The following is a 12,490-nucleotide window of genomic DNA, read 5'->3' as shown; positions in this document are numbered from 1 at the left end:
AAAAATACATTCCACTCCGGCATCTCTAAGAGAAGACCTAATGTTCAACTTTTAGGCTGCGTTTGAATGTTGAGATGATTTCAGATCAATTAATTGATCTGTAAATAGTAATATTTTATAAATCTTATTGAGACGTATTTGAATATAAATAGGTTAAGATGTGTGTAAATATATGAAGTTAGTTGAGATGAGTTTAACTTTCTTTTTTTGTTTTTTTATGAAAATTAAAAAAGTAATAGATTCAATCAATGATTGATTTGAGATGAATTTGTATTCCATGGTGCAATTGCGCCGCATGCTGATCCTAATTCTGATGCGTAATTGTGATTCCTATTTTTGCATAAAATATACATATCATTCAAAAAAGGTTGGCGTGAAGGCAAAACACCATCCATACCTATAATTTTAAATCATAAACAATGCAAGAGAATAATGATGATGATGATAATTATGTGGGCCTCAGAGTCTGCAATACAATGCATCGATCAACCTTGATCAACTGATTATTTTCTAAGGATAGAATTCAATCAAAGATCAACTACCTTTTTAATTTTACTCAATTGCATCCCACTAGAAAATATTCATCTAGTGTGGACTAGGAAAGGAACAACCGCTTGGCATGTGTATCCAAATCCAGGAGATAACAGCCATGTTTTTTTGTTTCTCACTTTGCTAATGAAAAAAATAAAAAAACTGAAGAATCAAGGAGTGTCAACTCAGCTCAATACTTTTGAAACTACACCTGCACCAACTGTTCTACCTCCCTCTCTCAAGGGAAACCTTTGTCCTGTTAAATTCAAAACAAGAAATGAGTAAGACCATCTACTATTTTTTTAGACTCAACAAGGATGACACAAGTATTATGAAAAAGGGAAATCTCAAGAAAGTCTAAATTGACAAGTGTGAAGATCAGTAAATAGCACTTTATTAGAAGAAAGTCTAAGTAGAAGAAGGAGGATTTGTTAGAGACCTTCATACATTAGCACTTTAATCGATAGCATGGATTCTAAACAATTTTCTCTGTGGTGTAACAAGCTGAATGCTTTGATTGTGTTTCTGCATTTCCATGCAGTTAAATGCATAGGATCATGCATATTATCCAAGTGTGAAGATTAGTAAATAAGAAATATAGTCTCCCTGCATCTACCATTCATGATATTACATTCGTAACGAAAATGTTAAATGCATGCCATGCTACTGATAAGAAAAATGCATGCCATGGCATCATCCATTGTAGGCATTATGCATGTCACAGACTCACAGACTTCACATGGATAGAACTGATGGTCTGATACACAACCCTAGTACTGAAAGGCAGAACGTTCACTGACAGCACATGAATGCCAACTGCTGTTTGCCTATTTTGTCCCGGGTAAATATTCAAGTAACTAATTATCAGATTCAATTGAATTAATAAAATTAACAAAAAGGTCAACATGAAGGAATCTTTTTGTGCCCATTATTCTGTGTACAGAACTAAAAACGTTTAACATGAGTTCGATTCAGTCTGTCAATTATGAGACACAATTCAATTCCTAATTAGCCACTAACAAGTTAGACAACATGATTTTTTTATTTTTTATCAGTAAACAAAATTTCATTGAAATAAAAGAAGAGGCAACATTATAAAGCAAGTCTACTCTCGTGTGAAAGTAACATGACATGACATAACCAATATGAATATTCTCATATATGAAGGGTATAGTAAAAAGATTTCCAGCATGCAATTAAGAATGCATTCAAATGAAAAGAAATCAAGGAAACAATCTATTCAATGACCATAATTGATGTAATACAAATTCACAGGGTCCTACATGTTTAAACTTTAAGGTGTGTGCATGATTAAAAAATACTCCAGTATGCACACCAATAAATATATTGTAATGAAAAATTAATATTATTAAGACATTGCATAGTGATATGCGACAAACGTTGAAGGCACAGTGCTTTTCGCAAGAGTAAAGTTATGTCACACGTTTCATAGTTCCTAAGAAAGATCAACATACAAGTAACTCCTTTACATTCACTTTTCCTAGATGAAATTAAGTTGGACACACCTGGTTCAAGAGGAACGGGTGAAATCAGGTCAAATACTGCAGTCACATTGTCACCAGGCATAACCATCTTAACATTTTCAGGCAATTCAACTTTGCCAGTGATATCTGTGGCCCTCAGATAAAACTGAGGCATGTAATTTGAGAAGAAGGCCGTATGGCGTCCACCTTCATCCTTTGTAAGTACATATATCTCAGCCTCGAATTTCGTGTATGTTTTAACAGTACCAGGCTTGGCAATTAACTATAAAATAAGAAACAAAGATAGTCAAGCTTCCTTTGATAATAATAATCTTCACTATTCAATACCACATAATCCACATCATATCTCAAAGTTGATTTCATAACAAAAATTTAACAAGCACGTGCCTGCATTCACAAAATTTTTAGATTCAGTGAGGTAGTCACATGCACCATTGATCAAACTGTTAATCAGGTGAAGCACACAATTTATGTTATTTATAATTATGAAAGTGAACATATTGAAATCAATCTGTATAGGATACCGCTTAAATTTGAATTAGAATCAAGTGATTAAATTAAGTTTCATAAAATATGCCAAGAAGTTGGACAGAAGATTTGGTAAAAATACGCAAAAGTGCATTTTGGGATCTAAATAAACTACTTAAAGTAACATATGAATTATGCATGTTGCCAAAGGGTCCAGCATTTACAGTTCTTCAAAAACTTGACATGCAACTCACCTGACCACGTTTGATATCCTCCCGTTTTAGACCACGTAGAAGAAGACCCACATTGTCACCGACCTATTATCATTTACAAACCAGCCATTAATCCAATATGAGCAGTGCAAGACCCTATGTAACTATGTATAGCTCAAGGTATTATCAATCACTTACTTGTCTTTGGTCCAATATTTTTTTGAACACTTCAACACCAGTGACTGTGGTTTTTAAAGGACCGCTCTGCATAGAGTATGGAAATAAAAAGACAATTTTACAATCAGAAATTCGAAGTATAGATTTTGACAACAAAAATCTAAAGAGGTCACGTTCGAAGCCAATTTAAACTAAACAGAGGTACAGTCCCATTAGTAATAGCAGAATCATTAGCAGATTAGAAAGCGGATATCATCAGCCAATTCCTGAGAGGTGCTTCCCAAGCATTATACACAAACAAGACAACCAAAAATGATTACACACTTACCTACCTTAACCCCAAAACCTCAACTTCCTCGCCAACTTTAATTGTTCCTTGTTCAACGCGTCCAGTTGCAACAGTTCCACGCCCCTTAAACAAACAAAAATAATTAAAGCTAAGTTGAAATTCCCTAGAAACAACTCTGTTCATAAAGTGTACAAGCAAAATAGCAAAGAACCTATCTTCAGTTTATGACACAAGCAATATCTAACAAAAATCTTGAAAAACAAAGGCATCTCCATCCAAAGTGGCTTTTCATAAAATAATTTAATTACATAAATGCCAACATTTTACAAACAGTAACTTATTTACTCACTTAACTATTTTATAGATCAACTGGAATCAACATACCATGAAAATGGAATGCCGAAAGAAACATTTAGCAAATGCAAACTTTTAAACATCCCATGTAAATAAAAAAAATTCATTTTCATTAAATGCAATTTACAAATTGATGTTCAATGGATGTCCTTTTACCTGAATTGAGAATACATCTTCAATAGGCATTAGAAAAGGCTTGTCAAGCTACCGTACTGGGTCAGGAATGTAATCATCCACAGCTTCCATTAATTTCAGGATAGCCTTTTTGCCTATCTCTTCATTTGTACCTTGTAAGGTAGACAAAGCTGAACCCTGAACAATGGTGATATCAACCCCATGAAACTTGTAGAAGCTAAGAAGCTTTGCCAAATAAAAAAGCTTAGGTGAAATAGTTGTCTTAGAACCAAAATTAACCGAAGGGAAAATGCTTATACATAAGAAATAATTCTCAAAAGGCCATCCTACCATGGAGCTCCATTTCCACAAGCTCCAATAACTCAGGATCGTCTATATCATCAACTTTATTTAGGAAACAAACAAGTGATGGCACACCAGCCTGCACAAATGCATTAAAAAATCTGCATATAGTTGATCTAAAAGCACAAAAAAAAAAAAAAAAAAAAAAAAATGCAAGAGGAGCTAAAAAAGTATGGTGGATAAAAGTTACGAGATGCCATCAGCAGGATGCACACCTTGCGTGCAAGCAGAATATGCTCCTTGGTCTGTGGCATCAGCCCATCGGGGGCAGATACGACAAGAATACCCCCATCCATCTGTGCAGCACCTGTAATCATGTTCTGCAAATAATGAGGTAGGTGCATGAGGGCATGAAATTTTTTAAACAAAGAGAAATGCAATGCTATAAATATGGACATTGAGATATAACTGATATACAAAGTGGAATAGCATCACAGTCAAATGAAAAATAGCTGAGTGTGCCTTTCGGATGGGGTGTGGAGAAGTATGAGGGAAGAGAAGGGGGGGGGGCGGGGGGGGGGGGGTATTATCCCAATGTGTTAGATTTGAGGTGGGTGATGAAACCAAGCTCAAACTCGGCACAATCTGTTATGCAGGACAATCTTTGAAGACAACTTTCCTGCCATTGTTTAGCATCTCCTATTATAGAGATGCTTGATAGCAAAATATTTATAGGTCTCTACTACTAGATACCAATGGATTATACTTTAATCAGATTAGCACAAGATTTATTTATAAGTTATCAGACCACCACATGATTGGATGTGAAGTTAATCTCCTCTTTCTTTAATTTTTTGTACTCTTTCAGGCAGTAATCTGCTAGAACCCTTTTTTTTTTTTGATAAGTAATCTGCTGGATCGCTTCTAGAAGAAATACCTTTGAGATCAAATCTTTCTACGAAGCGCTACTCCCTAGCGTTGCCCTTTTTTCCCTTGGATAAGCATTTAGAGGAAGGGGTTGTCAAGGGTAGCATTCCTGTTTGGATGGCAGCCATTGGAAAGATCCTAGCAGTGGATAATTTGGGAAAGAGGACTGTCGCAGTGATAGACTGGTGTTGTACGTGAAAGCAACATGTAGAAAGGATGATGTATTGATCATCTTTTGCTTCGCTGTGAGTTGCCTGGGGAATTCTTTTTATTTATTTATCGGTAAGCAAAACTTTATTGATCATAAGAATAGGCATAAGCCCAAGTATAAGGGATAGTTGGCTGGGGAATTATGAGTGTAAATACATCGTCAGCACGGTGGGTGGTGAACTGGATGGCTTGTTGGTGAAGTCAACTTGGTAGCCATGGCAATCTAGAGGTTTGAAGGATCGTTACCTTGTGTTTTATGTGGTACATTTGGCAGGAATGTAATGCTTGACGTATGAAGATTACGAGAGGACAATGCAATTTAGTACCCATCAATTTGAGGTTCTAGCCTTTTATGGAACATGATTTTTAGCACTTTTGGGATAGATTGGGTTATGCCTTCTTGTGTGCCGTACATGTTGGACAGGTCAGTTTAGTACCATCATATGTACTATGATGGAAAATGTCTTGTCATGTTTACTATGGTGTCTTCAAGAGAGAGAATGATTGCAATTCCAAGGATTGTGAGAGATTCGTGCCAGAGCCCAAGTCTTGCTTTTTACAAATCTTCTTGCATTGGATTGTTGTCCAAAATTATGCTACTTTTCATATTTTATACTTTCCATGAATTCCTTGTGCTTTTCCCTTTTGCTAGTTAGGTGGATCTCTTGTATACTAATTGTGTACAAGGGTAACACCCTTTTCACCTTAATAAAAGTCTACATTACTTAAAATTAATAAACGACAATGATTGAGTTAAGAGTCATTCTGTTCAATTCTTTCCAATTTTTCTAGCTTTCTAGATTTCATAGAATTATGTTCTCCCTCTTCCTCCATATAGTTTGGATCCTCCCCATTATATACTTCTTGTGTATTTTAGTGGCGCTCCTCTGTGCTTTAAATAAGATTGCCTCACACACACACAACAGACTGTGTGCACACACACAACAGACAGTCTGTTGTGTGTGTGTGTGAAGAACAAGCTAGTTGAACTAATTTTTTCATTTTCACCTAAATTTTTAAGCATATCCAAACCAATATGTTATTATTTACATAGTCATTAAGGGACGTAAAGATCAAAGATGTATAAAGCAAACACTCACATTTTTTTTATTGGTAAACAAGATTTTAATGATCATAAGAATAGCCAAGAGCCCAAGTATATGGGACATATATAATTTCACAAAGCAAGAATTAGCATATACAAATTGATATACTGTATAAAAGTGAACTTGGTTCATCAATGACCTTGTCTTGCAAAATTTGCAAAAGGATTTAACATAATTATTTCATAACAGAATTAAATAAATTGTACAGCTTGCCTTAACATAATCTGCATGTCCTGGACAGTCAACGTGTGCATATTGTCGCTTAACTGTTTCATACTCCACGTGTGCCTGAAAAATTATTTCACCACTAAAGCAAGCTGAAGGTGAAGAGGAATTTCTTAAGCAAGCAAGATTAGGAGTGTAATCGGTCTAGTCTGGTTGGTCCATAGAGGGAATTTTGGACAGGACCACAAATTTCGGTCCACCCTTTTTCCAGACCAAGACCGGACCAATTACCCCTATAGACTGGACTGGACCTTTAGCTTTTGGTCCAATTTGGGCCAGTGTAAAATGGGCCAAACATACAAAAAGCCCAAAATCACTTCTAATGTGTATTTTTGGTCCAACTATACAAAAAAGCCCACAATTTTTACATTTTTGAATATCAACTATTTTACTTTAATTGCACATTTTGTAATTAAAAATAGCCTAAAAAAAGTTGGAAAAATTATCAAAATTATCGATATCCATTCATGAGAATTAGCAATCATCACAATAAAGTTAAAAACAAACAATTGAGAAAATGAGATTGAAAAATGCAATATCATCTAAACTCCAAATACATATGGTCGATGGTGATAGGTAAATGAAAATTACATATTAATTTATATAACTACTATATAAAATAATATATATAAAAAATATTTTAAAAAACTATATATATATACTTCGGTCGGTCCGGTCCGGTCCAAAAAAACCACAACCTAGGATCAATCTGAAAACCAAAATTCTAAGGTTATATAGATCGAAATCGACTAATATACTTATTGGTCCGATCCGGTCCAGTCGGGTTTTCTAGTCTGGACCAGTAAACTTACACCCCTAAGCAAGATAGAATGGCATAGCAAAACCAAAATATGCATTAAGAAAACAATAATCCAACCATTGCAATCGGAATTCCTCTCTTCTTCTCTTCTGGGGCCTTGTCAATTTCATCAAAGGCAATAGCCTTAGCTTTCCCTTCTTCTGCTAGAACCTAGAAAGGAATAGCATGAAAATTTCAGAAATTAGGTCAGGGAAGCAGTTCCTATCTTATACTATATTATTCACCTGTCTAGATTTTACTCACATAAACAAGCATGAAGTAACCAAAGGAATGATTGGGGAAACTAAATATAACCCACATAAGCAACCAAGTTGATAGATGAGGACCAAACCTTTGTGATAGCTGCAGTCAATGTAGTCTTCCCATGATCGACGTGCCCAATAGTTCCCACATTCACATGACGTTTCCTGCAAGAAAAACAACATCAAACAAATTAACACAAAGGAAACTACAGAAAAATCCATACTTTGCACATATAAATTGATGGGATTAATACCTAATAATCCAATTTGAGTCGCATTTTGTAATAATCTTCCATTTAAAAGAACATCTTATTTTTTGGAAATTACATGAACACTAGGCATTGCATTTAATTTAATCCATAAGTTATATTATATTTGATTGATGCAATATAGAAAAATATATATAACAATTCCTTGTAACGTATAGATTATAAGTTCACACTCAATAAAAACATTTGGAATTTGATCTACTTAGATTATAATATGTCAACTATGATGATTTATCTTAATCATAAAAGTGAGGACTTCTAATTGACATATTGATAAACTTTGAGTATTTTTAACTAGATCATAGTGACTTATTCTGAACAATATTGTTAATATGGATTAACAGATAAAATTTTACAAACAGCATTCGATTCTTAATCCTAAGAAGGTTGAGAACTCAGATGTGACATTGTTTCTGTTCTTTGTTACTTTGGGCTAAGGCTATTGTAATAGAGGGGGTCAACTTTAATTATTTTTATGCTTCATTTTCTAGTTCGTAGGTTGTAATTAGGTACTTCTCTCTTGTATACTATGTATTCAAGAGCAAGATCCTTTTGAGTCAATACTTTAGTAGTTGGGTGAACATATTTGCTGCCGTTGTGGAAACATTGTTCTTCAAGATGGAATCCATAGTCTTTATTGAGACAAAATATCCATTTGAGATCAATTTGATGGAGAATTGATTATTTTGAATATCAAGTCTTAAGTATTTTAGTAAGGAATTACTAAAATCATTTATTCTATAGAATATGATTACAAGTGTATAAGAATCCTCAAAAAGATTAAAGTAGGCACCCAAACAAATAATAACATAAAGAAAATAAAGTGCAGCATATTAAAGCTTTATTTTTCTATGAATGTTTCAAGTATGGGTCAATTGAAATATTTGGTAATTGGAGCTCTTTAGTTAATTAAACAAAATTTAGAGTGCAACTACGATTCTTAGCGTAATATATCATAATTAAAGGCAACCTTAGGTTAGTTATGAGATAAGTAAAACCACAAGGCCCTTGGGAGCTAAATTTTAATTTTCTTATGGATCACTCTTCATCCTTGTGAAAATAGCTAGAGTTTGAAAGAAGAAAAGAAAAATGTTTTTAATCCGTATTGGTATGGAGCATGGTGATACAAGAGCATGTAAAATATTTGGAGAGAAGTTTTTTTGAAGTATTCTCTCTGCAGGCTCTCAGCTCACTCTTGTATCGAAGGAAGATCATAGTTTTGAAAAAAATAATGTTCTATTTTCCGTTATCACGAGAATGAGAATGCAAATACGGATTAATAAGAAAAATAGTTCCATCTTTGTATGGAGCATACACCCCTAATTTGTTACAAAGTGATTGAAGAGAAGATTATGGTAAAAGGGCATTATATTTGATTTTTTTTTTTTTTGGATAAAAATTGTTTTTTGATTTTTTTTTTCAAATCTTAGGTATGTTCTTTTCCCTACCAATTTAAATTTTTTTTCCCATAGATTCATGCAAATTTGAAGATTTTGATTACATTAATTCTGTTGTGCTTATGGCTTGTAAATATGATTTCCCATACATCAATAACAATATTCTCTTTGCATAGAGTGTTTGGAATCTTAAATAGGTTAACAAAGGAGAATCAATTCACTCACTCAATTCAAAATCTAAGGCCCCATTTGGTTTCACATATGGTCTTAACCCAACTCATCTCATCTCAACATCCAAACGCCATTCAAATACAAATATTTTTCAATTTCAAATTTTCAACCTTTCAACTTTTTCATTTAATCATTACCTAATCATTACAACTATACCAAACTTCCAAAAAAAATACAAAAAAACAATTTAATTTTTTCAAATCCGAAGACAATTTTTTTTTTATAGGTAAATACCAAGACAAAATAATATTAAAAAAATTATATTATAACAATATTTTAACTTTATAATCTTTTTATTCAACTTTTTCTCTCCTTTCCCAAAACTGCATAAAACATTTTAACTCAAACCATTTAACTATATATTATTTACAAATTATCTTACTGCTATTCACAGATTTCTCAGCTCATCTGTGTAACTAAACGAGGCCTAAGTTAGATTGTTACAGAAATATGAAAGACTAATGACACTGGAAATACAAAAGTTATTCCTTTTTCAATACCAATTTGAAACAGAAGGGATGAACATGTTATTGAACGTTTCCACAAAAAGAGAGAATCTCTTCACTTGTAGAAAAATTCAGAAGTAATTTTTGCTACAACAGAAATTTTGTTAATCGTCTTAAGTTTTGACATCACCAGTTACATATGCTAAGTGGCATATTTTAAGTGGATGTTATTTGAGTGATCGATATATGAAACCACTTAAAATGTGCTGCATTAGCGAATGTGATTAGCGCTACCAGAATGAATGGTAGTATTGCTCGTTATAATTACTAGTGCTACAAAACCCAATAGCTACCTTTCAGAAACGAAAGACAAAAGGACATACAAAAAAGCCCAAAAAATCTGCAAGTCACCAACTACTTCAATAATCACCCACTTTGTTGATCACATTTCCAAAACCAATTCTGCGATTAGACTATCACAACTCTCTTAACACCATTATTAAATTTCAATCAACACAACTTTTAACAAGCATTTATACGTACATGAATACACACAAACACACGCATAACGTGGGGAATACATACAAGTCACATACATAGGCATATATATGATTGATGGACAGGAGATGGGGCATGCGTTCTGGTGAAGGTGGCCATGGATCTCCACCAGGAATTGAGAGCTGAAACTCGGTCATTTCTGGATATGTAATCGGAGAGAGAGGAGTGAGCCGATGATCCCACACAGCAGCAGTTGAGTTGGGAGGAGAAAGGGAGGAGGCGCTTGGAGTTTGGGTTTCTGAGAAGGAGCGAGGCCATGGGCATTGGGGAACCAGCAGGGAAGTGAAAGAACAAGAATAGCACTATAATTCAAGAAGAAATGCGGAGCTTCATACACAGAGAAAAATGCTTTTAAGGGGTTTAAGCAACCGCTCTGCGATTTGAGGGTTTTAGCAGGCTCTAACCTCTAGCCGAGGCTGTCTATGGGCCGAATTTTGTTCTACCGAGCCTCAGGGCCCAGCTTTTAGTGAGTTTGGATGTGATGAAAAGTTTAACTGAATAATAATAAATTTTATAAAAATTTTATTTAAAAAAATAGAAATTCTAATCTTTAAGTATGTTTGTAAAATACACCTAGTAAATTATTTATATGACATAATTTAATTTAAAAAATAAATTTTAAAATTTGAATCTTACAAATAAAATCTTACCATTAAGTGATGTGGGATGGTATGCTTTATACACTAACTTTATAATACAATAACTCATGTATTAGATAACACAAATGCTAAAATCATCACTCTTTTGTTGTATGGCATCATCAACCACTTGTTCTGCACCATCTTCAAGTAAATCGGTACACTGTTCAAGTAATGAACATGGAACAAAATTTAGAAAAAAAAGAAAAGAAAAATCAACTCTTTAAATCTTCTCAACTCTTTCTGATTGTTGAACGAAGAGTAGAATACAGTTGGTCCAAGAGGTAGCATTGACGGATGCTGTAATTATTACACATTGTGAGAAGATTTTCCCAAATTAACATAGGCACAAAACAGTTGGTCCAAGGAGTGGCTTGAATCAAATAACTTTCACCTTCCTTACTTCAAGGCTTGGACTTTTCCATGTTAAAACAGTCAAAATAATCCGGCAGATATGTCATAGAAAGATAATAGATTTTTCCTTGTTCAAAAGAAAGAAAAAAGTAGGGAAAATGAAATAGAGAGCAAGGTACTTGAGAAGAAAGTTAGGAAACTCTTAAGGATGAATCAGGAATCTCTTATTAGTAGGTCCTTATTGTAGCTATTTCTGCTAAAAAAAAAAAAAATACAGAAAAAAATATTAAAACAAAGAATTGAAAATAAAATGGTTGAGACAATATAAAGAATGTAGATCTCTCAAACAAGAATGATGGTATTGATGTCTCAGGAGCTTTGGAAAGCTATTTATAAGTTTTACCAAAAGAGAAGCTCTAGAGAAGGATGCAAAGAACACCATGTTGTTTTCGACCCAGATCTTCCAAACGTTTTCAACTAAGAACTTGTGTCCTTCAAGAGATACGACTTTAGAGAGTGGTGGAGGGAAGAATGTGGTGATTGACCGGCGGGAGGGAGCGATGGCTGGTGAGGGGGGATACAGAATTAGAAATAAATTGGGATAAGATACAGAACGTGAGTTTTAGGCTACTAGAAGAAGAAAAGAATTAATTCCACATTGATAGGGGTGTGCGGTGTGAAGGGCCTTAAGCTTCTTTGTAGACTTACTCATTTTAAAATAGTTTCTCTATCAAGACTCCGTTAGTCTACTAACTGATGTAGTTGATGTGGTACATGACTATTACGTCATAACTAGTCATGTGAACAGGGGTATAAATCGATATGGTCTGGAGGTGATGGATCAAAATTGGTCTAGTCTGATTTGGTCTGTCGGTCTGGCCCAATTATTATTATTTCTTTTTTTTTTTCAAATAAATTAATAAAGAAATTTATTTAGATTAATAATTTAAAATTAAGTGAATTATTAATGTAGATTATGTAACTAACTCATTCAAAAAATATTTTATATGGTCAATAATAATAAATTGTATGAAAATTATATCATTTACTATATAAAAATAATATATGAAATTATTAAAAATGTTTAAAATATATATATATATATATATAGGGT

The 12,490-nt window shown here is 33.6% G+C and overlaps 1 protein-coding gene across 1 annotated transcript; it reads right to left on the bottom strand.

Annotated features, from left to right (window-relative positions):
• Positions 1 to 522: 522 nt before the first annotated feature.
• LOC122317966 (elongation factor Tu, mitochondrial) lies at positions 523 to 12,074 on the bottom strand. Its single transcript, XM_043135063.1, is given in 12 exon segments — positions 523 to 787; positions 2,058 to 2,298; positions 2,759 to 2,821; positions 2,915 to 2,980; positions 3,222 to 3,305; positions 3,693 to 3,896; positions 3,994 to 4,092; positions 4,229 to 4,333; positions 6,410 to 6,484; positions 7,299 to 7,391; positions 7,573 to 7,648; positions 10,464 to 12,074. Coding segments are annotated over 12 exon segments (1,362 nt in total). The 5' UTR covers positions 10,649 to 12,074; the 3' UTR covers positions 523 to 716.
• Between the last annotated feature and the right edge of the window lie 416 nt (positions 12,075 to 12,490).

Source organism: Carya illinoinensis, chromosome 8 (assembly GCF_018687715.1).
Source record: "Carya illinoinensis cultivar Pawnee chromosome 8, C.illinoinensisPawnee_v1, whole genome shotgun sequence".
Classification (NCBI taxonomy): domain Eukaryota; kingdom Viridiplantae; phylum Streptophyta; class Magnoliopsida; order Fagales; family Juglandaceae; genus Carya; species Carya illinoinensis.
This window is presented reverse-complemented; position numbering and strand designations above follow the sequence as displayed.